The sequence below is a fragment of the Phocoena sinus genome, chromosome 16 (genome assembly GCF_008692025.1).
Source record: "Phocoena sinus isolate mPhoSin1 chromosome 16, mPhoSin1.pri, whole genome shotgun sequence".
NCBI lineage: Eukaryota > Metazoa > Chordata > Mammalia > Artiodactyla > Phocoenidae > Phocoena > Phocoena sinus.
In genome coordinates, this window is record NC_045778.1 from 43,529,790 (window position 1) to 43,556,604 (window position 26,815).

Below are 26,815 nucleotides of genomic sequence, written 5' to 3' on the forward strand. Positions count from 1 at the left end.
AAATACCGTGTGCTAACACAAATATATGGAATCTAAAAAAAGAAATAAATGGTTATGAAGAACCTAGGGGCAAGACAGGAATAAAGATGCAGACGTAGAGAATGGACTTGAGGATGTGGGGAAAGGCAAGGGTAAGCTGGGACGAAGTGAGAGAGTGGCATGGACTTATATATACTACCAAGTGTAAAATGGATAGCTAGTGGGAAGCAGCCACATTGCACAGGGAGATCAGCTGGGTGCTTTGTGACCACCTAGAAGGGTGGGATAGGGAGGGTGGGAGGGAGACACAAGAGAGAGGAGATATGGGTATATATGCAAATATATAGCTGATTCACTATGTTATAAAGCAGAAACTAACACACCATTGTAAAGCAATTATACTCAAAGATATTAAAAATTGAAAAAAAAAGAATTTCATATCAATGGATATTGAGCAATTCATATGGTTATTAGCCATTCATACATCTCCCTTCATGAAGTTTCTATCAAATCTTTATTCCATTTAAAAAGTTTTTTGTATTATTGGGTTGAGTTTCATATTATCAAATATATATGTATTCCAGATACAGGTTCTTTGTTAGATATGTTTTGCAATTATTGCCTCCCAGTATATGGTTTATAGAGAGATGTCTTTTGAAGAACATAAGTTTTAAATTTTGATGCAAGTGTAATTTATCAAAGTTTCCTTTTATGGTTGTTGCTACTGTGTCCTTCCTAAAAATTGTCTCAGGATGCAAAGATACTCTCCTCTGTTTTCCTCTAAATGCTTTGTAGTTTCGGTTATTATGCTTAGGCCTTGACCCTTCTTATATTAATTCTTGTGTTTGGAAGAGGTACGGGTTGAGGTTAAATTTTGTTTTTCATATGGATACCCAGTTGTTCCAGAACCATTTGCTTAAAAGATTTTCCTTGCTCCACTGAATTCTTCTGATGTATTTGTCAAATAGCAACTGTGGGTCTATTTCTTGGCTCTATTCCAGGAATTGCCAGACTATGATTCATGGCTTATTTATGTGTGACCCACAAGCTGGTAATGGTTGATTCATATTTAAAATATTGTCAAATGAAAAGAAGAAGCAGCAAGAGATATCCCATAAGTGGGCCACAAAGCCTAAAATATTTACTATCTATCTATTTACAGACTAAGTTGGTCAATCTTTGATCTAGTGTATCCCACTGATTTATAGGTCTACTCCTTTGCCAGTCTCTATTTCTGTTGCTTTATGGTACATATTAAAATCAGATAGTGTAAGGCCTTCAGCTTTAATCTTCCTTTTCACGATTGTTCTATTTTAGGTCATTTGCATATCTGTATAAATTTTTGAGTCAGTTTACTAATTTCTATAAAATATTGCTGAGATTACAATTAAGATTTCATTGAATCTATAAATACATGGATTACATTGCCATCTTAACAATATTAAATATTCCAAACCATGAACCTGGCATATCTCCCTATTTATGTAGATCTTCTTTATTTCAGCAATATTTTGTAATTTTCAATATTAAGGTTCTAGCAATCCTTTGCTGAACATGTTCCTAAGTATTATGTGGTTTTGGTGCTACTGTTAATGAAATTTTTTATACTTTTAATTGTCATTTCTTTCTATTTGTAACCTTTCCTCATCTTATACTTTTGAGTATTTAACTTGTGTCTTGAGGCCATGATAAAATTACTTATAAATTCTAGTACAGGCATACCTCAGAGATTATGCGTGTTTGGTTCCAGACCACCACAATAAGGTGAATATCCCAATAAAGCAAGTCACTCACATCTTTTTGTTTCCTGGTACATATAAAAGTTATGTTTACACTAAATTGTAGTCTCTTAAGTGTGCAGTAGCATTATATCTAAATAAAAAATGTACATACCTTAATTGAAAATATTTTATTGCTAAAAATTGCTAACAATCATCTGAGTCTTCTACACGTTATAATCTTTTTGATGGTAGAGTGTTTGAAACATTGTGAAAGTTATCAAAATGTGACGCAAAGACACGAAATAAGCAGATGCTGTTGGAAAAATGGAACCTATTAAACTTGTTCAATGCAGGGTTGCCATAAACCTTCAGTTTGTAAAAAACACAGTATCTGTGAATCTCAATAAAGTAAAGCACAGTAGAACAAGGTATGTCTGCAATTATTAATTTATTTTAATTTTTTGCTTCCAGTGTTACTGAGATATAATTGACATATAGCACTGTATATGTTTAAAGTGTACAGCATAATAATTTGACTTACACACACCATGAAATATCATCACAGTAAGTTTAGTGACCATCCATCATTTCATACAAAGTTAAAGAAATATAAAAAAAAATTTCCTTGTTCTGAGAACTCAGTATTTACTGTCTTAACAGCTTTCATATGTAAGATATAGCAGTGTTAATTATACGTATCATGTTGTACATTATATCCCTAGTACTTATTTATCTTGTAACTGGAAGTTTGTGCCTTTTGACTGCCTTCCTCCATTTCCCCTTCTCCCAATCCCCTGCCTCTGGTAACCACAAATCTGATCTCTTTTTCTGTGTTTGTTTGTTTGTGTGTTTTTGAAGTATGATTGTCCTGCAATACTATGTTAGTTTCTGTTACACAACATAGTGATTTGATATTTCTGTACATTTCAAATTGATCACTATGATAAGTCTAGTTACAATCTGTCACTATAAAAGAATGTTACATAATTATAGAATATATTCCACATACTATACATTGCAAATCCATGACTCATTTATTTTGCAACTGAAAATTTGTAGAAGAAGATTGCAACTGAAGATTTTTTTAAATCTCCCTCACCTATTTCTTTTTTCTCCCCACACTGTCTGTAGTTATTTTGATGATTCTTTAAGATTATGTATATAATTGTGTCTATAAATAGATTATGTGTCTATAAATAGCAGTAGTTTGCTTCTTACTTTTTAACCTAGTGTCTTTTGTTCCTTCTCTTATTGCACTAGCTAGGATTTCTAGCCACTGTGCTGAATAGAAGTGATAAGATTGGATACTCTTGCCATCTTGTATATTAGTTGTAGTTATTGTTGCTGTTGTTGTTTTAGATGTTGCTTACCAGATTGAGGAAGTTACCTTTTATTTATAGTTTGCTGAATTTGTTTTATATTGAATGGGTGTCTGATTTTAATAAACAAATTTTCTATGTTGTTTGAGTTATTTTTTCTTCTCCTTCATTCTGTTAATAGGATTTAATTTATTGTAAATTTTAAACTAACCTTGCATTTCTGGTATAAAAACAACTTCGTCGTGAGGTATTATCCATTTTATATATAGCTGGGTGTGATTTGCTAATGTTTTTCTAATAATTTTATTATTAAGTATATTTGCCTCTAAGGTAATGAGGATGTTATTCTATACTTATATTTTCTTGATGTATCTTTGTCAGGTTTGGTATCATAAAACAAGAAGGGATATGTTTCATTCCCCTCCATTTTTAAAAAGAGTTCGTTTAAGATTGTTTCTTCTTAACCAGTCAAGAATTCTATTTTTTTGTTTGATAGAATTAACCAGTAAAGTCCTCTAGACTGGGAGTTTTCTTTGTGGAGTAATTTTAGGTAAAAAATTCAGTTTCCTTGAAAAATATAGAGCTATTCAGATATCCTGTTTTAACTTGTCTGTTTTGGTAAATTTTGTTGTTTGAGTCAGATATATTGGTGGAAAGTTGTTCATGACAGTCTCTTGTTATTCGTTTAGTGTTTATAGGAGCTCTAGTAATGTCACCTCTTTCATTCCTGATAGAAGTAATTTGTGTTTTCTTTATTTGTTTATCTGCCTTACTAGCGGTTTATCAATATTATTTTGTTTTTAACTAATCAAATTTTGTTTTTTGTCATAACTGTTCATTTTATATTACATTAATTTCTGTTCTTAGGTACAGGTACTTCTGAGCACTCATGATAGCAGTGTTTAGACCTTTCTGGCCTAGTACTCAAAAGGCATGCTTGTGCCCTGAGTAATGACTTTGAACATGAATTAAAAGAACTGCTAAGATTTTGAGCTGAGACCAATTAAGATATTAGAGCCCTGTTATTAAGGCTGATCTTGAGTGTTCATAGTTCTCTAAGAAACACTGCAAAATAGTTTTTCGTGGAAGTCAGATTACATCAGAGGCTTTGCCTTAACGACTAAACTCAAGAATGGAAATAGGGATCGCATGGCTGCTCTTTGTTTCCCAATGACTTTCATTTTCTACCTGAAATTTAAGTTTTCCCATGGTCTTGAGAGAAGCCTTCCTTCCCCCCTCCCCGCCCTGACCCTCACAGTGGACTTAAGTGTGATCTTGCCTCTTGCCCTGTAGGTGTGATCTTGTAGTTGAATAGCCCAGGCTGGTACCTGCGAATACTACAGGAAGCATGGACTTCATTAAGATTACATGCTTCAGATGTAACTCAGGAGTGTCAATTTTCACTTAAAAGACAGCCTACTTTACCACTGCCCAGACTGTTCATATTATACCTATATGCCAAATAGGCAAGGATTAGAGATGTAGGTGGAATATTTAGGTATTCTGTGTCTGCAGCGTTATTGGTTAAGAGGGGAATCAGGTTGAATTGAAGCATGTTACTTGTAAGATTCAGTCAGCAAATATTTATGGAACACAGCTTTTCTGAGAGGATGTAATTAGGGAATAAATTAATGGATAGTTACATGATTGTTGGCAATAGTCTTATCACCTAAAATTTGAGTGATATATTATAAAATAAATTTGTTTTATCCTGTGTATTTTACCTCTTTTCCCCTTGTTTCATTTTCAATATATATACAAATCCGTTCTTAGCTTTGTAACCGCTATAATCATGTAACTTGTTTTTCCATCCTATAATTGTGGTCTAAAAATATGTGACTTATTGTTCAGGTCATTATTATTTCAAATATCACCATATTACTATTTATTGAACTAAGTCACATATAATTTATTGTAACGGCAATAGCAGATCCAAGACATTACATTTTTCTTCTTTTTTAAACTTGTCTTAACCTTTAAAAAATTACTGAATTTTAGCCTATATATGAACAAATGCAAAAAACTCAATGAGTTTTTATAAAATGTACATAACTGTGTAACCTCATCCATATCAGGAAGTAGATAAAAGTCCTGCTCATGCTGTTCCCAAAATGTTCACTCTTTCTGCCTCAGAGTTAACCACTGTCCTGATTCCTAATCAGTTATATTACACAAATGGAATCATATGTTCTCTGTGTCTACCTTCTTTTGCTCAAAATTATGTTTGTGAGATTTATATATATTAATGTGTATAACTCTGCATTCATTTCTTTGTTGTATAAAATCCCACTGAATGATTATACAAATGAATATCCATTCTACTAATGATGTTTAAGTTGTTCCCCACTTGGGACAAATATAAGTAATGATGCTATGAACATCCTTGTACATGACTTTTGGTATACATGCCACTTATTTCATTTGGGTATATACCTGACACTAAAATGCATGTGTCATTAGATTTGCCTATGTACAAACTTAGTAGTTAAAGCCACGCTGTTTCTCAGAATACTTTTACAAATATACGCTCTCATTAGTAGTATATAAGCATACCATTCTTATCAGTATGTGCTATAATGTCTTTTTAATGCTAGCCATTTTGATAGGTGTTTGCAGTATATTATTGTTAATTTAATTTGCATTTCTGTGATTGAAAAACAGGCAGAATATCTTTGTATATGTTTATTGACAATGTAGATATTCTCTTTTGTAACATGTTTGTTAAGGTCTTTTTCCATTTTAAAAAATTACCTGTGGTTTATTTTACTTTATTTTTCTTACTGAATTTAATTCTTTATGTTCTCTGGACATAGGATTTTGTCCAATATATGTATAATCCCATACTCTGTAGTTTGATTTTTTAAAATTTTCATAGTGTAATCTTTTGATAGCATTATCATTTATTGATAAGTTCTTTATATTAATACAGTGCAATTTGTCTATCTTTTCCTTAAATTTAGTGCCTTTTCTTTTCTGCTTAGGGAACTCTTACCTCTCCCAAGATCTTGAAAATATTCTCTTAAATTATCACCTAGAAGTGTTATTATTTTCTTTTCTACAATTTAATACTGTTTTGTGCTTTTGTGAGGTAGCAAATTTCATTTATTTTAAATATGCATATTCAATTGGCTCAGCATCATGAATCTTTTATGAGTGAATCTCTTTCTAGACTATATTTTGTTCCACTTGACTATTTGTCAAGATTTCATCAATACCATGTTGCCTTGATTACTACAGTTTTAGAATACATATTGATATCTAATAGTTCAGCCCTCCAATGTAGTTTGTTTTCTTCAAGCTGATCTTAGATGTACTTGGCACTTTGAAATTTTATACAAACTTTAGGGTGAAATCTTCAGTTTCTTCAAAATTTCTGGGATATTTATTGGTTTGCATTAAATGTATTAATTAATTTGATGAGATTTTGATAACTTTAAAATATTCAGTTTTCCAATCCATTAATAAAGCATATCCCTCCAATTTTTTAAAGATTTCTTTAATTTCTCTCATACACATTTTATTTAATTATTGTTATTTGTACTTTGTTTAGAGGTATTAAATATATATATTTTAAAATTTATCCTAGGTATTTGACGTTTTTTGATGCTATTATGATTATCATCAGTGTTAGCATTCAATTTTTCTCTTTGTTATTAGAATAAGGAGTTACTTTTATGAGGCTACTTAATGCCTGTATTTATGGTTTTGTAACTCTTGTTGACACACTGCAAATATAATTAACCTAAAATGTCTTTTTTTCCTGAATATATGACTTCCTTATTTTTCTTGCCACAAATCTCTCATTTTTCCCCAAAGTTCATATACAAATTTTTCTTGTAAGGTGATGTTCAAGTCATTATTCTGTAATTCTATAACACTAACACAGAAAAACCTTCAAGGGAAATGACCATCTGGAGTTCAAGTTATTTTTATACAAAGTAAGGCTTTAGCATAGAATAGAGGTGAAAGGAATCTACGAAAATCAGGAAATATCTCTGAGAATTAAAAACACTTTAATATTTTCCTTCTGTTTTTCACAATTATGACTAAATGAGTTTAACTACTTAATTATCAATTGTTTCAGATATACATGTCTTGCTCTGAAAATCACTGAATACTTTTAAACCACATTCTCATTAATGGATGTTCCCTGTGTATAGCCATTACATTCACTACAAACTTGAGAAATAAATACATAATCTCTATAAAAATAGGTGGAGGATTTAACTCACTTTTATTTGTGTGGGACATGTTTTCTCTCTCATTTTTTATTTTTCGTGATTTTTTTTCTGGCAGATACCTGGAAGAAATGTGGAATCAAATGCAATTTTGTTTGTTTGTCTTCATGCAGTCTTTGTCATGGGAATAATACTTTGATGATGAATAAATAATTATTTTTATTAATTTTACTCTGCAAGAATAGCAAATTGTATTAGATTCCTACTGCAGCCTTATTGAAGGAGCTGGAATAATACATATTATTCAGAATATTAATGTCTGATGCATATCCATAGCCTAATTGTATATTGATCAAAATTTTGATTTTAACCAAGGATTACTTACATAGTCATCTTTTATGATATATATGACATGATGAAAATATATTCATCTCTTTAAGGGAAAGCATTTTCTTTTTTTTTGCCTTTTAAATCTCTTTTAATCTATAGTTAATGTGGCTTTATAATAACATTTTCTTTATTCACTTTGCACTGTTTGTTTTTGCCAAGCTATATTTTTAGGCGTCAATTTACTTTGACAGGGGATATAGGCTTGCCATTTCAAAATAAGATTTTTAAGATTCACATAGTGGAAAAGTCTTCATATTGAAATATACCAAATATTTTTCTCATAAACCCTTTACACCACCCATGCAGATACACAAAGAATCTTCAAGCTGGCAAGAAATTTCACTGACCCATATTTACCATTATCGCAAATGTATTGTGAGTGACCATTGGACAGAAAAAAAATACAATTTTGTTATATATATTTATAATATTCCCATGGTCTTTCTTAAGTTTTTATTTAAATATTGTGTCATTTGTTTTAGACTCTGGGTCCATGGAAAACATTTTCTTCAATTTAAAATTATGTTTATGTAGTTACATATAACTCAGCTCTTTTGAAACAGAAGACAAGAGGGCTTTTTGGGGGGTTTTTTGGTTTTTCTTTTTTACACTATGGGATTTAAGTAGTGTGAAAATACTGAAGAAAGTTGGGGGGAGGCGTTGCATGTGATTAGGTCACTCTGTTTGCTAACTGTTGTCTTTAGGAGTTAGGTTCCTATCTTCCCACAAGACTAGGAGAGAGGGGCACTGTCTTTCTTGATGATTATATTTCAAAAGGATGGCTACTAGGTCCTCAAGAAAGATTTTCCTGCATTGTAAAACTGGTAAGATGCTCTAAGATAAAATTTACATGTCAAAGAGGCAGAGAAAGAATTCACAATGGAAAGTTTTTCTAAAGTAAACACTCTAAGAAAAGGGAGATCAGGGATCTGCAGTTAGGAAGAAATGTGTCTAGGGTTTACTTATCCTGGGGGAAATAGGTATATTAAAGCTATCTTGGTCAGTTTGACTTTTCTTTGTGATTCAGAAGCAATTATTGAGGAATGCAAAGATACACACAATATTGCAGAATAAAATTATTTAAAAATATGTAAGAAAAATAATGTGGCAAAAGAAAATAGTGCATAAATTCATTTCCTTCAACTTTTATTTATATGAGCATCTTCCACTATGGGAATATATGAAAAGAACATACTGTAAAAGAGGCCTGTCATAACCATACTTGGATTCAAATTTTCTTTTAATTAAAATCATATTTTGAGCCCTGAACATCAGTCTAAGTATTCCTTAATGCTTACATTTTATTAGGATATATCTGTGTTTGACATGAAAAATATTTCAAGATATATCCCTGCTTTTTCTTACTTTGTACATAAATTTCAAGAATTTAAAAAGTGTCTTTTCCCCACATATTTCATGTCAACTTCTAATATGGACACTGACTTTAAGAATGAAAATCAGATGTACCAAAAGAACAGTGCTAAAAGAGAATGAAATGTGAAGTCTGTGTTAATACAATTGCTCTCTCAGCAGGAAAATACTAAATATATATATTGGCTCAGTAAGAGCCTTTTTAAAAATGACCCCTCTCTCCACACACACACACACACACACACACACACACACACACACACACACACACTTTCATATAATCCATCTATAGCCATTTATATGCATTTATATGCTAAAAGGTATTAGGTTGAACATTTATATGCTAAAAGGTTTTAGGTATCCTTAAGGGACTTCATGAATCACATCCTAAGCATAATTACATGCATTGAAAGTGGGGTATTCATATATCATTAAAAGATAGAAAACATAAGGCAGTATATTTTGTATAACCATATCCTCCAATATATCTGTGTCTGTGATAGTCGCCAAAAAGTTAAAAGCATTTTTTTCCTTTTATTTGTGTATCTTCTAAGAACTATGCATTTCATATAATGTAATATATATTGTAATATCATATATTGAAATAAGAATGGAAAGATGAATGTAATTTATGGCAGTAATCTGTGTCTTAACACCAGACTTAGTTTCTACACAGGCTAAAATTAAGGCAAAATTATTATATATTCTAAAAAATTTTTCTTTATAATCTGTTCATTTGTTATCATTGTTTGCTGCACCTGTGTTCTGTTGCTGAGCTGTAGTATATCAAGGTTCTAGACTTGCTTACCCATATTTTTATTTCCTTTTTTAAAAAATCCTTCTTTCCTCTGCCTACTTCTTCCTTCCTCCCTCCCTCTCTCCCTTCCTTCTTCTTTCCTTCCTTCCTTCCTTCCTTCCTTCCTCTTTACTTGTTTTCCCATTCTAGAACATGCATTAAACTATACTGTACAAGTGTAATACTAGGTGATATGAAGAATACAAAAACTAATTTCAAAACAGCTCTGCCCATCAAAATTGTACAACCTAGAAATTGAAATCACATGCATGTTAATAGGTATAGATTTGTATATAATAAGAGCATTAAGAATCATTTTGATGGATTATTTGTGTCTTCAAAGAAGTGAGAGAGCTCTTTATACTGAATATATGAGGCAAAGCTTGATGAAGAAAGGGGCACTTGTGTGGATCACAAATGGTGGATGTTGCTCCAAGGTCTTGAGATAAGAAACACAGCTGTTTAAATGATAGGCATTTCAACTTTTTAGTACAACAGTTAAGGAGGTTGTTATATTGCCCCATTCAGTAACTTTATAAGTTGCCTACTTAGAAAATTGTTCTGACTTTGTCGTTCTAGTGTAATTAGAGCAGAGAGTTGGCTCCCAATTTGCATGCAGTGAGGCTGATTTTATATACATTTTAAATATACAGATTAAACCAGGCTTTCAGAGTGCCTCAATCTAAATTCAAATGGAAATGAGCCAAACATCTTAAATTATTAATTAAAATGCTCTCAGAACTTAAAACTTATGTTAAGAATTTCAATCACATATTGATGATAAAAAGTTATGATACACTTGTGTTAGCTGTACTCTGGCTGGATCAGAAGCTTTCTCATTTTGCACCAATGCAATTTTTTGATAGACATCTCATTACATTTTATTAAGGACACAGGAACAAGAGAAATGACTTAGTATGCTGTCATTATTTTTTATATTTAAAAAAACTCAATTTGGGAAATGTGAGATTACAGAACTAGGGAAGATTAATATTTTTATAAAGTTGTTTTATAAAGTTATTTTTATAAATTTTAAAAAGTTTTATTTATATAAAAAACAAAAACTTTTTATAAAGTTTTTTTCATACAGAAATAAAAGATATCTTCATTTTTACCAACTGATGTTTCCTCCTTCACTCAGTAAGATACCATTTCTGCCTAGTCAAAACTTTTAAGGTAACGGTGAGATTAGCAACATACCATGAATCTTCACTATTATGATGAGGAAGTAAGAACTCCATTCATGTCTTTTCATGCTTTTCTCAGTCACATTGCCATTCCATGCTGGCATTCACAACTCATAATACTTATTTGTAATGAAAAGAAATTTAGGTTTCTTCATTTGTCAGCACTCTCTTTTACTCTCTCTCTCTCTCTTTCCATATGCATTTGTCTCAATGTGTGTTTGTATATATATCAGCTGTAACACATGTAGCTTCATTATGTGGTATAATTAAAACATTTCACGTTCAGGTATAGGTTTAAGGCTTAGAAGGAATTTAGTATTGTTAATATTAGAGTTTTTCGTTACTGGATGAGTTATTTAGCTTGAATGTAAAGGAGAAGTGGTTTAAAAATGGAATGGGTTGGAATAGAAGCCACAGTGATGTTCATTCATACCTCAAATGTTAAGCAGAGACCAGAAATGAGGAAAATATGTAGAATTTAAGAGTAGTAGAGGAGTGATTATCATTGAATATCCCCAAAGCAAATGAGAAACACTTACCATGTACAATTAGTTCCCAACATCTGTTCCATGAGCTTCTATTTCTTTGCTATACTGGAATCATTGTTCCAGCGTACTATGCGTAGCCCGAGGGTAAGGAACATAAATTATGTATAATGTGAATAGTCTTGAGTAGCATCTTTTACTTACTATTCCTGAATCCTATGTGCTCCTCCTGTTAATAAAGCTAATAAAGAAATGCCAGTGTGGCTCAGTATGTACTTCTCATTCATCTTACTGGTTTTTCCTCATATAATTACTAGTGGACATAACATTATATAAATGAATTTTCAAATAAAGTTAGCTAAATGTACTTACAAATATACAACCTCTAGCTTAATGTACATTACAAAAGTAGTATTTTAAAATTATTTCATAAATACTAAAATATTTCCTTGGGGGTATATAAGCACACATATGCCTAAGTTAAGAGAGTCAGGTGGAAAGAACTATCCTGTGAAATAACCTAGCCCTGAAAATGAATAATACAAACTACAGTCTCAAACACTCTTAGGACCTCCTTTCTCATCTACACTGCTTAGTTCTGTTGTATGTTTACTATCACACCCTCCTGTGCATATCAGGTTTTGTTTCCTTTCCTTTAAAGTAAGTTTCTTCAAAAGGAGGAAACCTGAGCTTTATATTTAAACTGCAGCCACATGAAAAAGAACAGACCTTTCTTTCTGGAACTAAAGTTCACAATTCTAGGACAGAGCTCTCTGATTGCTAACACTATGGTAGATGCCCAGATGAGTCTATGAATATCGGACCAAACTGTTTAAAATGGCTGCTCCCGGTCAACTACGGTCAACTATAAAGACATGGGAGAGAAATATTACTCAATGTTAAATTTATTCTATTGCTAAATTTTATGTTCCAAACAGAAAACGCTATCAGTGCACATAAATATGTGAGTATGTGCACGTTCATTTTCCACAAACCTCAGAGATAAGTTGTTTTTCCTCCATGTTTGGCTCTCTCTTTGTTCCATACACACACATACACACATACCCTCTGATATACATGAACTTCTCTTCCGTCTGAACCTAGGAATAAAATTGTTGGGTCACAGAAAGAGATGATAAGTTTTAGTAACTGTTTCTTTGTACACATGGAGCCCATAGTGCAAGGACATTTCTAACAGAGACCTCTGAACAGATTCAAGATATATCTTGCTGTACTAAATACTAATTCTTAGAGCAGGTGAAAAAATAAGATGACTTTGGCATATAACAGTATTTGGGAAGATCTTTTAATAGCTTTGTACTTATTATAATTTTGCTTTCTGAAAAGGCTAATAACATATCTGGGGCCATAGCCCCAAGAAAAACAACAAAAGAAAAGGAAACAATGCATTTGTCTAATTGTTTTTATATATTTATTTCACAGTTGTTCTTCTGGATACTTTTTAAATGTATAAAATATTATATAATATTATGAATGAGAATGGAGATAAAAGAAGAAAATAAAGATGAGGATAAAATACCTGAGGCTAAAAAAATGCATGTCACAATAATATATTCACCAGTCAGTGATGAGGTATGCTTTTAAATCTAAGCTTTCTGATACCTAGTGAAAAAAAAAAAGGAACTATTTCCAGCCACAAATTTCAAAATATCTATAAGGTTAAAATAAATCCATTACTTAAGAGAACTATAATTCCTAATGGATCATGCAGGAGTTAATCTGGAGTGGGGAGATGCTTGCTGGAGGGAATAGGAAAATATAAATGATATGTTGTCTATGGTATGTCAGGTCATTAAATAGAGTGATTAGAGAAGGCTTCATTGAAAAAGCGATATTAGAGTACAAAGCAGAAGGTAGTAAAAGCAGATTTTGTGTCTTTCTGGGGAGGGAGATCCTAGGTAGAGGACATAAGGCAAATGTACTAAGTTGGAGTGTGTTTAGTCTGTTGGAGAAATAGTTTGTAGACTAGTGGCTAAAAGAACAGAATCAAAGCAGGCATTTTAGAATAATATAAGAAATCGGCTTTTATTTTCAGGGAGATTGGGAACCACTAGAAAGTTGTAAGCTGACATATTTTAGAAGGGTAACTCTGGCTATTGTGTTGAAAATGGACTGTGACAGAGCAAGGTCTGAAACAGAAAGATCATTTGGGACATTATTGCTGTACTCTGGTCAAGAGATAATGTTGACACAGACCAAGTTGATAACAATAAAGGTAGTAAAGCAAAAAGGTCAAATCTGGTTATATTCTGTATATAATAGTATTTTCTCAGAAACTGGATATGGGACATGAGAGACAGTGAGTCAACAATGACTAATAAAATTTCTTCCTGGAAAAATTGCAAAGAAGGAGTTTCCTTTTTCTGATGTGAGAAAGACAGCATGAGGAATAGGCATAGATGTGTGTGGGAAGATCCAAAGCTCATTATGATGAGATCTCAATTTGATTTGCTTATTCGACATATGAGTGGAGATGTGGAGGAGGCAGTTAGGATGTGTGTTTTTGGTCCAGAAAAGAGGAAAAAGAGATCTGGACTGGAGATTTATATTTGGGAGTCATGAGTCAAGAGTATATATAAGCCTGGATGAGACAATCAAAAAAGAAAAAAAATGCAGAATATATACAAAGAATAAAGTCATGGAGACAAGTATGAATAAGCAGGGGAGACCATGAGGGAGCAAACAGTGATGTGAACTAAGTCAGAAAAATATGGTATTCTGAAAGGTAAGAGAGAAGAGGTATATGAAGGAGAGGGTGATTAACCATGTGAAATGTTGGTGATAAAGTTGAAGATTGAGAACCAACTACCGAATTTCAGAATGTGGAGGCTCTTAATAAGAATTAGACAAAAACTTTTCTGGTGAGACATCTGGTTGAAAGCCTCACTGGAATATTTTCAAAACATGTAAGTTGAGGTGTGGCAGAGGGAGTATGAGCTACTCTTTTGAGGAGTTGTGCTATGAAGCAAAAATTCTTCATTTACTAACATAGCAATGTCATATAACAGACATTCGGTCTTGAATGTGCTTTCATTAGATGAACGTCATTTTTCATCAGCTTTGAGAGCAGGGGATCTTTATGGGATCACTCAATAAGGTTGTATAGGGATTTGTTTAAATCGAGAGAAAAGATTTCTTAAGGTGGAGAGAACAGCAGCTGCCAGTGGGAGGAAATAGGGGATCTGGCTCAATTTTTTAACTGCCATTCTATAATCATTATATTATTTAAAAAATGTATGGTATGGTCTGTTTCTTTATTTCAATTGCATCAGTTTGATGGTCTGAAAATAAAATCTTGCAGTATTCTGAGAGTCTGAACCTTCATCATTTTCATATGCCTGTGAATTGGATATAGTATAATTCACTTAGCGTTTATATTTTATCATTTAGCCCAGCTGATAGAGTAAGTAAATGCTGATAAGCATTTTGACCTCAGTAATATGACCTCCCTTACTTGCTAGCTTGTTCACTTTTATTTACACCAGGAAGAAATGGACTTTGCTTCATGACAAATTCTCAGTGATAACTGTAAATAAACTGTTGCCCCTCCCACTTTTATTTTCTGTTATGCATATGCACAGTCTTCTCTTTTTTTCTGTTGGGTTTCATGTATGCTTCTTCTATCTTAGTTAAAAAAGTGATGTTATATTTTAAAATGTGTGGCTAGTGTTCCAAATTTAATGAAATAGTATGAATAACACCTTTATATGCTTTAATCTATACAAACTCCCATCCCAGTGACAGTGAGATGAAAAGTATTATGTATTAACTATGTGCTTTTACTTACATCCATTACTTTATTTTTCATAACAATGCATATTGCTGATTACAAGAACCTGGGAACTTGCCTAAGATCACAGATTTAGTAAGTAGTGGAGCCAAGATTTTGAACATAGATCTTTTGGCTTTAGGGCTGTCTTAGCTGTCTAATGCTGCATAACAACATTGAAATAAACAGTAGTTTACAACACACATTTATCATTTCACAATTACTTTGGGCCTGGAGTCCAGGCGTAGTGTAACCAGGTTCTCTTATGGTGTCAACAAGACTATAATCAAGGTGTTGTCAAGGCTACAGTCTCAGCTCAGACTTGACTAGGGAAGCATCTGCTTTCAAGGTAACTCGGGCTTGGCAAAATCACCTTCCTTGTGGTTGTAGGACTGAATTCTTCTGTATCTGACTGCCTGTCATCTGACTACCCTCAGCTCTTAAAGGCTGCCTTGGTTCCTTGCCGTGTGAGCCTCCCAACATGGCTAATTGTTTTGTCAAATCCAGCAAGGGAAAGAGAGAGAAAGAGCTTCAACAAGATAGTCACTAGAATCTCATGTAACATAACCACATAATGTACACATAAATATAACTTCCCATTACCTTTGTCATATTATTTTGATTATAAGCAAGTCATAGGTCCCACCCATACTCAGGGGAAGGGAATCACATAAAACCAGGAGGCAGGCATATAGGGGGTACCTTAAGAGTCTGTCTACCATGGAACCATTTTAGCTTCTGTAAGCTCAGGATCCAGCTTCTTTCTTCAGTATTCTTCCCTCTGCCACAGTGGAAAGAAGGTACAATATTTGTCCCAAGGGATTCTAGGTTAGTATGTTCATTTCTTAAACTGATACTCCAAGTCTGACCTGAAGTTTTATTAGGTTATCCTTAATGTCAACTATCTATTCTCTTTTATGAGTTGTTAGCTATAAGGTCAGAGACTGTATCTATTCTTATGGCTATAATTTAGGAAAATTAGTTCTAAGGTCAGGTAGTTGATAATTACATTGTACTATTCTCCCTGTATCTTTAGAATTGTTTCCATTTTAACCCTTTAAATGTTGTCAGAAAATTGTAGGGCACAACAATCCAAATAATGAATTTATACATCAACTGGATTTTTGTGTGAGTTTCCCATGAACTCAAAACAAAACTAACAAGGTTTTTGTAATTTTACATTTTTTTAAAGATTTATTATTTATTTTATTTTTGGCTGCATTGGGTCTTAGTTGTGGCACGCAGGATCTTTGTTGAAGTGTGCAGGATCTTTCATTACGGTGTGTAGGCTCTTTGTTGCAGTGCATGGGCTTCTCTCTAGTTGTGGCACACAGGCTCCAGGGTTCGTGGGCTCTCTAGTTGTAGGATGTGGGTTCCAGAGCATTTGGGCTCTGTAGTTTGTGGCACGCAGTCTCTCTAGTTGAGGCACATGAGCTCAGTAGTTGTGGTGTGTGGACTTAGTTGCCCCACGCCATGTGAGATCTTAGTTCCCTGACCAGGGATCGAACCCACGTCCCCTGCATTACCACTGGACCACCAGGGAAGTCCCCATAATTTCATATTTAAATTAAAAAGTTTGTGTATTTCCAAGGTAAACACAAGATATAGGGAAAGGATATCTAAACTGTGAATTAGTAAACCTGGGATTTGGTCTTGGATATGGTTTTATTAGCTATGCCACCTTGGTCAGGTTATTTCAATGCTCGGGGTAGGGAAATTTGGAGATACCAGAGGTTTGGCTTCATTTTCCATATATATATATATGATATATATATGAGATGGTAGGTTCTTTTCTAATACTAAAATTCTGTGATCTTATTTTTAGTTGAGCAAATGAACATGCCTTCTACATCAAAATGCATAACATACATACATTTACTTAAGATTTTATTTACAACAGCATAGAGATACTACCAATTGTCTAAATGTCAAGATATTTATATTAATTTCTAAGGAAAAACTTAAGACTAGAAGGGAAAAAAAATCCCTTTATTCTTAAAGTTTTATACTTGTATGCCTATGCCATACTTGATATATCACCTGTCATGCATCATGAAGTAAAATATAAGTAAATAAAAGGTATTGTTACTTAAGTAATGTGAGTGAAGTACACTCGAACAAAGCTGGCCATTTTGTAATGGTTTGTTCTTTTGAAGTAAATAAAATATAAATTTTAAAGACTAACATAGTTTTGCAAAGAAGTATGCTTTTAGTTTTTGTAAGTTTTAGTTTCATCACTATTGACTTGATTGGTATCATTTTCCATCTTTAGCAAATATTGTATGTGGCTAATATATCCCCAGCATTCAAACACAGCCCAATTAATATTGCTATTTTCTTTATGAAGTTGCTGGATACACATATATTTCCTTCCCTTTTACCAAGTAGTTATCTAGATATGATATGAACATAGGCTTAGCTAAAATGTGTAGTTTATATAATTGTAAACCAAGAAGTGTGAAAAATCAAGAAAAGTGCAGCAAAGTTTCAACAAAGATGAGGATTTGAGCATAAGAAGAGTTTTACTTAGCCTGATAATCTTGGAATCTAGATTTTACTCAATAAACAACTACATAATGGCTATGCTTACTGTTTAACCTCACTGAAAAACTATATATTAGCTGTAATTTCACTTTTTAAAAAACTTTGTTTTAATCAAATAATGTACATTTGGGAGCTTTGTTTATGGTTTCATTTGCAAGGAGTAATATACAAGAAAATGCAACGGATGCTTCTGCCTATATGATGTAGCTGAACATTCTTCTAGTTGACTTAAACTGGGGAAAGATTGTTGGGAGAGATTTTATGCAATTCATATTGGTTATACACCTTTGCATAATTAATTGTTTTCTAGCAAGTAGTGTGTTCTGTGCACAGAGTGATTTTCTTATTTTAATGTTTGGAATGAACCCAAACAGTCAGTTACTCTTTCCCTGTAGAACTTACTCTTTCAGAGTCATTGAATTAGGTTAATTAGAAAGGCAATGGACCCCTCTCCTCACTGCCACCTCCATAGCATTTTTAGAAAGTAACCCACTTGTGTTATAACTGCCTATTTAAAGAAGCAAATACAATTTTCAGGAAAATATTAAATATCCAGTTATGATTTAGTTCCTATAATAAACGTGTGTGTGTGTGTGTGTAGTCCCTAATAGAACCAAATGTGTGCTGGGGATGAGTAAAAAGTGTTCAAGCTAAAGATCACTACTACTATGAATTTGTTGAATAAGATCCTTTTCTTGCCATCAAATCTAATTTTAGTTTCTATGAGCAAAATCAAAATTGTGTGAAGTTAGAAAGTGGAAAGAGTGGGTCACTCCCTAGTGATAGCAGGGATTGCCTATCAATCCTTGGATGGATTGCCATCACCAGAGACAAAGAATTATCTTTACAAGTTTACTGATAGTGAGCATTCTCTCCCTACCTTCTAACTTCCCAGAGAGATTACTTTGCATTCAAATCCTTTGGGCCCCTATGAATTCTTCAGATGGCTTTCCACACATGCCTTAGCTTTGTGACATGAAGAGTAGACTTGGTTTGTAAAAACTTCTGGGACATAAAGTAAGTCATTTTGCTTTAGTTTCAAATGCTTTTGCTTCCAAAATGGAGTTAATGTACTATAATTAATATATAATATAAATATATATAATATAATTAATAACATTAACAACAATAAACATAATTCACATTTGTCAATTGCTTATTCTATACCAGGGACTGCAATCAGTACTTCACATGCATTATCTCATTTAGTCATCAGATCAACCCAACAGCTCTTCTTTGATGCAAATTATCTTATACACATTGGTAAATAGGGGAATGGAGTTGGTATAAGGAAGGGATTTTATTGATTCATATGGTATTTTACAGTATATTTATGTTTTAACATATTCTGGGCACATTTTTATCACAGTTAAAAATAAATAACTATGTAAGCAGATCTTAAGAAAAAAGCTGAAGATCTGCAGCAACTTTATTTAATGCAAGTAGAGTTTACATTAGTGGTTATGATTGATAATATGTTAATATGGAGAAGCTGTGGGTACAGATGAAGGAGGTGTGAAATTTTTTTCTGAGTTTAAAACAATAGATTAATGAAGAAAGCTAAATGCTGGATCGAATTTTCAATTTCATTGAAAAAAATCTGCATTTAGAAGCAAATGACCCTCAATACCTACTTCTTGAAGGAAGAAGCATAAACCCCAATATTTAAGGCTGTAAATATTGACTATGATGCTTGAAGAAAATATCATTAAATACTTAACTGTGCTAGTATTTTGATTGTGACTGTTTCAGCTTTTGTTAGTGCTTTCGATACAAGAATACAAGTTTTTTTTTCAAGTGCATACATATGGTGCTATAATAAAAAATACCTCTTCCATTGTGGTATTGATTTTTGATTTTGTAGAAGAGAGAAATTGAAGGTGAGTAGTTATGTAATCTGTCCACTTTCACATGGCTCTTAAATGGTGGATCCAGGATTAGATTCTAACTGTCAGTTCCAGGGCCAGCTCTCTTCACTTCTATGACATGAGTGTCAAACTAAGTGAATTCCTTTTTCCTGATTTCAACCATTGTTTATTATGCCTTCCCTTCATGAACCTCCATAGAGTGTATGTACACTAGAGAAAGACCTGCTATTACTGCTGTTATGCATTATGAGTCAAGGCATAAATGTTAGTTGACCTACTTATTATACTTTATTTTTTTCTTAATCAGAAAATATAATCCCCTTTAATTTCTTAATTACATATTGAAAACACAGGCCAAATAATTTTTCAAAGGTTAGTTGTATGAAGTATTTGTAAGAGTGTATACTCAGGCCTAGAACATATTTGTAGACCAGAAAATGCCATCATTGTCTGATCTATACTTTTGGATGTAATATCTGTAGATTATATATTTGCTAGTTGAGTAAAAAAATAGCAGGGTCAGTTTCACTCATATATTTACATATATGTGTACTAGTAAGTGAAAAAGTAGAAGTAAATAATCTGCCATTTAGAAAAGTATGTGTGTGAGTGTATATTTAAACATTATTTAGATATATTGTTATAAAAGAATGGTTCATTTCAACATTCCCTAGTGAGATAAGCTCATTAGTAATAACATGATAAAGAATTATTATAGATTATTATTATTACTATTATTGTTATTAACTTGCTGAGAAAAATCTTCCAGAGACCTCCCTTTTATTTGTAATTGTGCAATGATACAACATTGAAGCCAATTTTGTGCCTTATGAAAATGCAGCAATACATATTACATTATTATTCTTCAAGCTAGATTCATATTTATAGATTATATATTCTTGTATGCTATCCTAAGGCAATGAATTTTCTAGATATGTGACATTTATTCTAATGTCCTTAGGAGGGTACATTTTATTTGCATGGCCACATCTCTTCTTTATACCATAAGTTTAGTAAAATGGATCAGCTGAAAATGATTGCTGTAAGCTATAGTACATTATTGTTTGTCAAAGGGATCATTTCAGCATGGGAAAAAAGAGGGGATTTGAATTGCATCAGTGCTGTTTGCATTCAATTTTTAAAATAGATGGAATCTTTAACAGAGTTGGAGAGATTAGAGATCTCTTGCTTCAGCTCCTACTCAACAAGTGTCTACAATTCAGCCCACGGAAAGAATAATAAGAAAGCAAACAATGAAATGTCACATTAAAATAGTATGTTGTTCTAGTTGAGTACCCCAGACGTGTCTTAGGGAAGAATGGCTTCTGTTGTGTATCTGAACACTAGTTTTGTCTTTCACATTAAGATTTATGGTTTATGGATTTGCTCTAAGATAAAAGATAAAGAAGCAGTTCTCACCATGGGAGTCTCTGCTACTTCTTTATCTCTTCCTTTCTCTTATTTTCAGGATATCTCTTTTCATATCAGAAGTCTTACTGAGTGAATTGAAGTATCAGCCTCTGTTATTATAGGCTTTTCTTTTGTTCAGGATAAAATTCAGTGATAACTCCTGTGAGAAGTGATGGACAGGGCGGGGAACAGATTCATGCTGTTAAAAGGATGCAAGAAATAGATGATGAGACTCACCAAGTGTTTGAATCTGTCTCCCACCTCACCTCCCAAAAATATCATTTATAAATAGCATTATAAAGGTATTTTTGCCTTTTTGAAGCAGGACATTTTCTATATCATGACAGATATGAAGTTGAATATCTTTGGTTTGAGACAGATTTGCAAGTCAGCTGGGGTTTAAGCATATGATCTTTGTTAAAGAATGCATACAGGTAGAATATATTTTCAAGTAATTCTCTTTGGTTTGCAGGTACTGTTCTGGTGGATAACATGCTGATCAAAGGGACTGCTGGAGGACCAGAGCCAACCATAGAACTCTCTTTAAAGGACAACGTGGATTACTGGGTATTGCTGGATCCTGTTAAACAAATGCTTTTCCTGAACAGCACGGGCAGAGTTCTGGATAGAGATGTTAGTACATTTTTTTTCTTTGTCCCTCTGTTACAACTTTATCATCATTTAAATATCTGCATGTATTTGTTGATATATCAAATTTTTGTTATGTAATTTGAGTTTATTTTCTGTGTTCATCAACAAAAACATTTTTTTTTAACTCCTTGAAAGAAGAATAAGAAAGAAAGAGGAACCATCTGTGTCTGAGAGAACCATTGTATTCCTCTTCTGACATCCTGGAAGCTTGTCAGACTTCTGAATAAGGAGAGAACAGAGTGCTCAGAATAAAGGGGTGGTAACCTTGGAAAAGCAGGATACGCACAGCCCAATTCATGGCAGAATTTGAGAGTACAGCTACATGTTGGCTTGAGGACAGAAACTTTAGTTGAACTACTACAGGAGGGTGCTCTTCAAGCAGTAAGTGTTCATTGAGAGATGAATGGCAATGTGCTTATAGAGCTGAAAAAAATTAAGGTGAGCAGAAGTTTCCTGGCAGTGTCCCAGTCCAGTCGCTCTCAGGTAGTATAACCTAAGTATTTAGGTATTAATAATACCTAAATAACCAAAGTTAAATGTCTTCTTTCTGAAAATGTTAAAAAACTTGAGTAGATTTAAGTAGCTCTGTAATGTAACTTTAGTCTCATTTATTTGCATTCTAGTCTTGAGTGCAGAGAAAAGTGTGTGTATGTATGTGTGTGGGTGTTATAACCAGTAATTGTACAGGACCTTGGGAAAACTTGAGAAGTACATCTAAACATGCCTACTCCCAAATTTCCACTTTATAAAATCGAAATGTCAGATATTCAACCTAGTGAACCTGAATCATATCACCACAGTGTTTGGGATTTATGATTCACTTTAAATATGTGTGAAGTAGATGATCCCTAATCTATTTCATATCTAAAATTCAGAGTCTTTAAGAGCTTTGTGTTGAGGTGGGCAGTAATAGGACTCTCCCACCAGCATGGGCTGCCCTGTACACTTGGGGAGGCCCATAATTCAGCTGACTGAGCAGTGGGGACAGATGTGAGAGGAGGATATCAGTGGAGAACAGGAATGAGTCTGTTGGCTCAACCGAGGGGGGAAAAGTCATCCTTGATGCTGTTCCCATCTCCATCATTGCCCTCACTCACTATGTCGTTTCATCATGGCAACATTTTTCACACCCCACAATTTACAGTTTTGTCTGGGTGGTTAAGAAGGTGTAAAACGGAATAAGGACAGTTGTTATCTTAGAATTTATCTTGCCTTATCTTAATTTATCTTATAATAAGTCTTGCTTTTATGAAAGCAATTTGGATAACGGCACAAACTGGCAAGGTACAAGAGTCTCCCTAAGCTGTGTTACTCACAGGTATCCTTTTTTTAAATTACATTATACTATATTATATTATACCTGGTTTCAGGTGTACAGCATTATAGTTCAAAATCTGTTTACACTACAGAGTGATCACCACCACAAGTCTAGTTATCATCCATCATCGTATGGTTGACCCCCCTTTACTTGTTTTTTCCACTCCCCACAGGGCATCCTTTACTGGCTTTAAGTAGGAATACTCATACCCAAGTCATATGAATTTTATAATGTAACATGTTTGGAGAATTATAGAATATTTATCTATTTTAGGCCACTGTCATTTTATATTTTGTTTCCTTTTTTAAAATCACCTATGATTATGATAATTTACTTGTTTACTGGTAAATTGCTTTCTTTTTGGAATCAGTTTTTTTTTCTCAATTTGATGTTAAAAAGCATAAGTTCTAGGTCTGATTTATGAGTCAAAGGAAAAGATAACCTTCAGTATTCATAAAATGCATTCCGTGTCTCCAACCTACAACATTGTTTTAATTTTAATTACTTACCCAAAATCACCTTCACTTTTTAAGATACTTATCTGTTTCCTTGGTATTGTTCTTTAATTTCTGATAAGGGCAGCATTTATTGGACATTGGGCAAACTGAAATAGTATCATGGGAATACACTTAAAAATTGATTTGACCTGAAAGAAATAATTACAAAAATGGGCACACGTATCATTTAAAGAACCATCCAGGCTTGTTTTTTAACACAATAATCAAAAATAATTTCCTTTCGATTTAAAATGTTCTTTTGGATTAGAAATGCTATGGTTAAGTTAAACTTGAAAAGATGTTTTACAAATTAAAGTGTTGTCATTGGACACCTACCTGAAATTAGCTAAAGATGTTGGAGAATAGGACACCTAAAGAATATTAAATGTTAAATGAATATGGCAGAGGGAAATCTGTAAAGAAAAACAAAACAAAAGAAAACAAAAATATGCTTACATATTTGCAATGTATTTACCAATTGGCAAATCAACTTATTGAAATAATGACAAAATAGTAAATAAAAGATGTTCTAAACATTTATCTAATTATTTAGATAATTTATTTATAATTATATATAATTATCTAGATAAATATACAATTATTTATCTAAGTGAATTCAAGCCTGTATAGTTAAAGAACGTCATGACAAAGATCTAACATTGCCATTTTGTACAAGTACTCTTACAGAGTGATGGGACTTACAAAACCAGAATTAAAATAGACACAGGACTTGGGCCGGGCCTTCTGTGAGTAGGGGCACTTTGCAGCTTTTTTTTTTTCCAAATAGAATTTGTGACCATGAAGGAGTGACAGATAAATAATAAGCTGTTATGCCTTTATTTTCTTTCCTGGCAGCATTAGTTGAGAAAGGTTGATGAGGAAAATGCTTTCAGTTCAGGGTAAAAAATAATAATGTTATTTAAGAATGCCCTCAATCCAGAAATTCAAAGTGTGAGATTAAATGGTTTCTGTTACAAAATTAAGATGGTGGAACCCTCACTGACAGAGAAATCAGGAAGAAGAGAGGAAAAGCCAGATAGTAATACCAAATGTAAGATCAAGGCAAGATTAACTAGATAGAGCACGTATTTTGAATATAGTATCATTTAAAGTTAGCTGAGTACAGATGCTTTACAGAATTATTGAATGTTAGAGCTGAAAGGAAACAAAGTTTTGCTAATTCAGTATTTTCTTTCATAAACTGTGCAGTAGATTTAGAGATAAATATATAGGTAAAGGGCCAGTCTTTAAAATTTAGCACGTCTATAGTAACATGAGAAAAATGAAACAAAATAAAACAGAGGAGTGATTTTTCCCCCAAAGTTAAGTGTATTCATTTTATTCTGATATCATCCCCTTTTCACATTTTTAGATTATTTGTTTTAGTTCTGTGAAAAATGCCATGATTATTTTGATAGGGATTGTATCGAATCTGTAGATTGCTTTAGATAGTATGGGCATTTTAACAATATTAATTATTCCAGTCCACAAAAAAGGTATATCTTTCCTTTTATTTGTGTCATCTTCCATTTCTTTCATCAACATCTTAGAGTTCTCAGAGTACAGATCTTTTATCTCCTTGGTTAAATTTATTCCTAGGTATTTATTCTGTTTAATGCAGTTGTAAGTAGGATCGTTTACTTGATTTCTCTTTCTGATAGTTCATTATTAATGTATAGAAATGCAACAGAGTTCTGTATATTAAATTTGTTGTATCCTGAAACTGTACTGAATTTATTTATTAGTTATAGTAATTTTTTTGTGAAGTCTTTAGTGTTTTCTACATATAGTATTATGTCATCTGCAAATAGTGACAGTTTTACTTCTTCCCTTCCAATTTGGATATCTTTTATTTACTTTATCTCATCTAATTGCTGGCACTAGGACTTCCAATACTATGTTGAACAAAAGTGGTGAGAGTAGCATCCTTGTCTTATTCTTGATCTTAGAGGAAAAGCTTTCAGCTTTTCACCATTGGGTATGATGTTAGCTGTGAGTTTGTCATAAATGGCCATAATTGAACAGGCTGGCTCAGGATGTGGCCGCGGCAAGTTGCATCGTTTCCCAGTCTGTCCGTGAATGTCGCCACCTGAGACAGAGCCAGGATGTTCGGGATGCTGAGCAGCAGCTTTGAGGATGATCCCTTCTCTGATTCTTTTATGGCACACTGAGAAAGTATGCGACAGATGATGAGAAATTTTTCTGAACCTTTTGGAAGAGACATGTTCAGCATCTCTGTTGGTAGAGGAAGAGCTTGTAACCGTTCGGGACATGAGGATGGAGAAAACTCCTTGACTTGTACAGATGTCAACCCTCTTCAGTCAATGGACCAAATAATGTTAAATATACGAAACAGTATGCAGGAATTACAAAGAAACTTTGGTCACTTTTCAATGGATCCAAATGGACATTTGTTTAGTTCTTCCTCAGTTATGACTTATTCCAAAGTAGGAGATGAACAACCAAAGATTTTCCATACCTCAAGTAAAACTCGTAGGGCTCCAAGAGGAATAAAAGAAAGTAGGAGGGCACTGAGAGATTCTTGAGAGTGGACTAGAAAAAATGGCTGTTGGTCATCACTTTCATGACCAAACTCATGTCATTAAAAAGTCAAAGAATAGGGCTTCCCTGGTGACGCAGTGGTTGAGAGTCCGCCTGCCGATGCAGGGGACACGGGTTCGTGCCCTGGTCTGGGAAGATCCCACATGCCGCGGAGCGGCTGGGCCCGTGAGCCACGGCCGCTGAGCCTGCGCGTCCGGAGCCTGTGCTCTGCAACGGGAGAGGCCACAACAGTGAGAGGCCAGCGTACCGCAAAAAAAAAAAAAAAAAGAAAAAGTCAAAGAACAGCAAGACTGGAGATAAAGAGGTCAATCAAGAGTTCATCAATATGAATGAAAGTGATGCTCATGCTTTTGATGATGAGTGGCAAAATGAGATTCTGAAGTACCAACCAAGGGGACAGTGGTACAATCTAGAAAACTCGAGGATGTGAAGCATTGGTCATGAGAATTCAGGATCCCAAGAACTTAAAAGAAGGGAGAAATTTCATCTAAGTCCAGCCATTGAACGTGGGAGAAGATCAAATGTTTCTGTGGACAAACTCAACATCAAAGGATCACCTGTGAAAATCAACAAAAAATAAATAGCATTGCATTTGATTTGTTTAGTTTTGGTTGTTTGAACAGAGAAAGTAATGGTGCATAGTAATACATGTAAGACCAATCGCTTGTTGTTAAATCAATACTATGTTCTTAGCAAAAAAAAAAAAAAAAAAAAAAAAAAATTGGCCATTGTGTTGAGCTATAGTACCA

The 26,815-nt window shown here is 33.3% G+C and overlaps 1 protein-coding gene and 1 pseudogene across 1 annotated transcript in view; both read left to right on the top strand.

Annotated features, from left to right (window-relative positions):
• PCDH15 (protocadherin related 15) overlaps nucleotides 1–26,815 on the top strand; it is a 743,572-nt gene that overhangs the window by 245,541 nt on the left and 471,216 nt on the right. Inside the window, 1 exon segment of the mRNA XM_032608284.1 lies at nucleotides 21,511–21,671. Within this exon segment, the coding sequence (XP_032464175.1) occupies nucleotides 21,511–21,671 (161 nt within the window).
• Nucleotides 25,610–26,646, top strand: LOC116741558 (annotated as a pseudogene).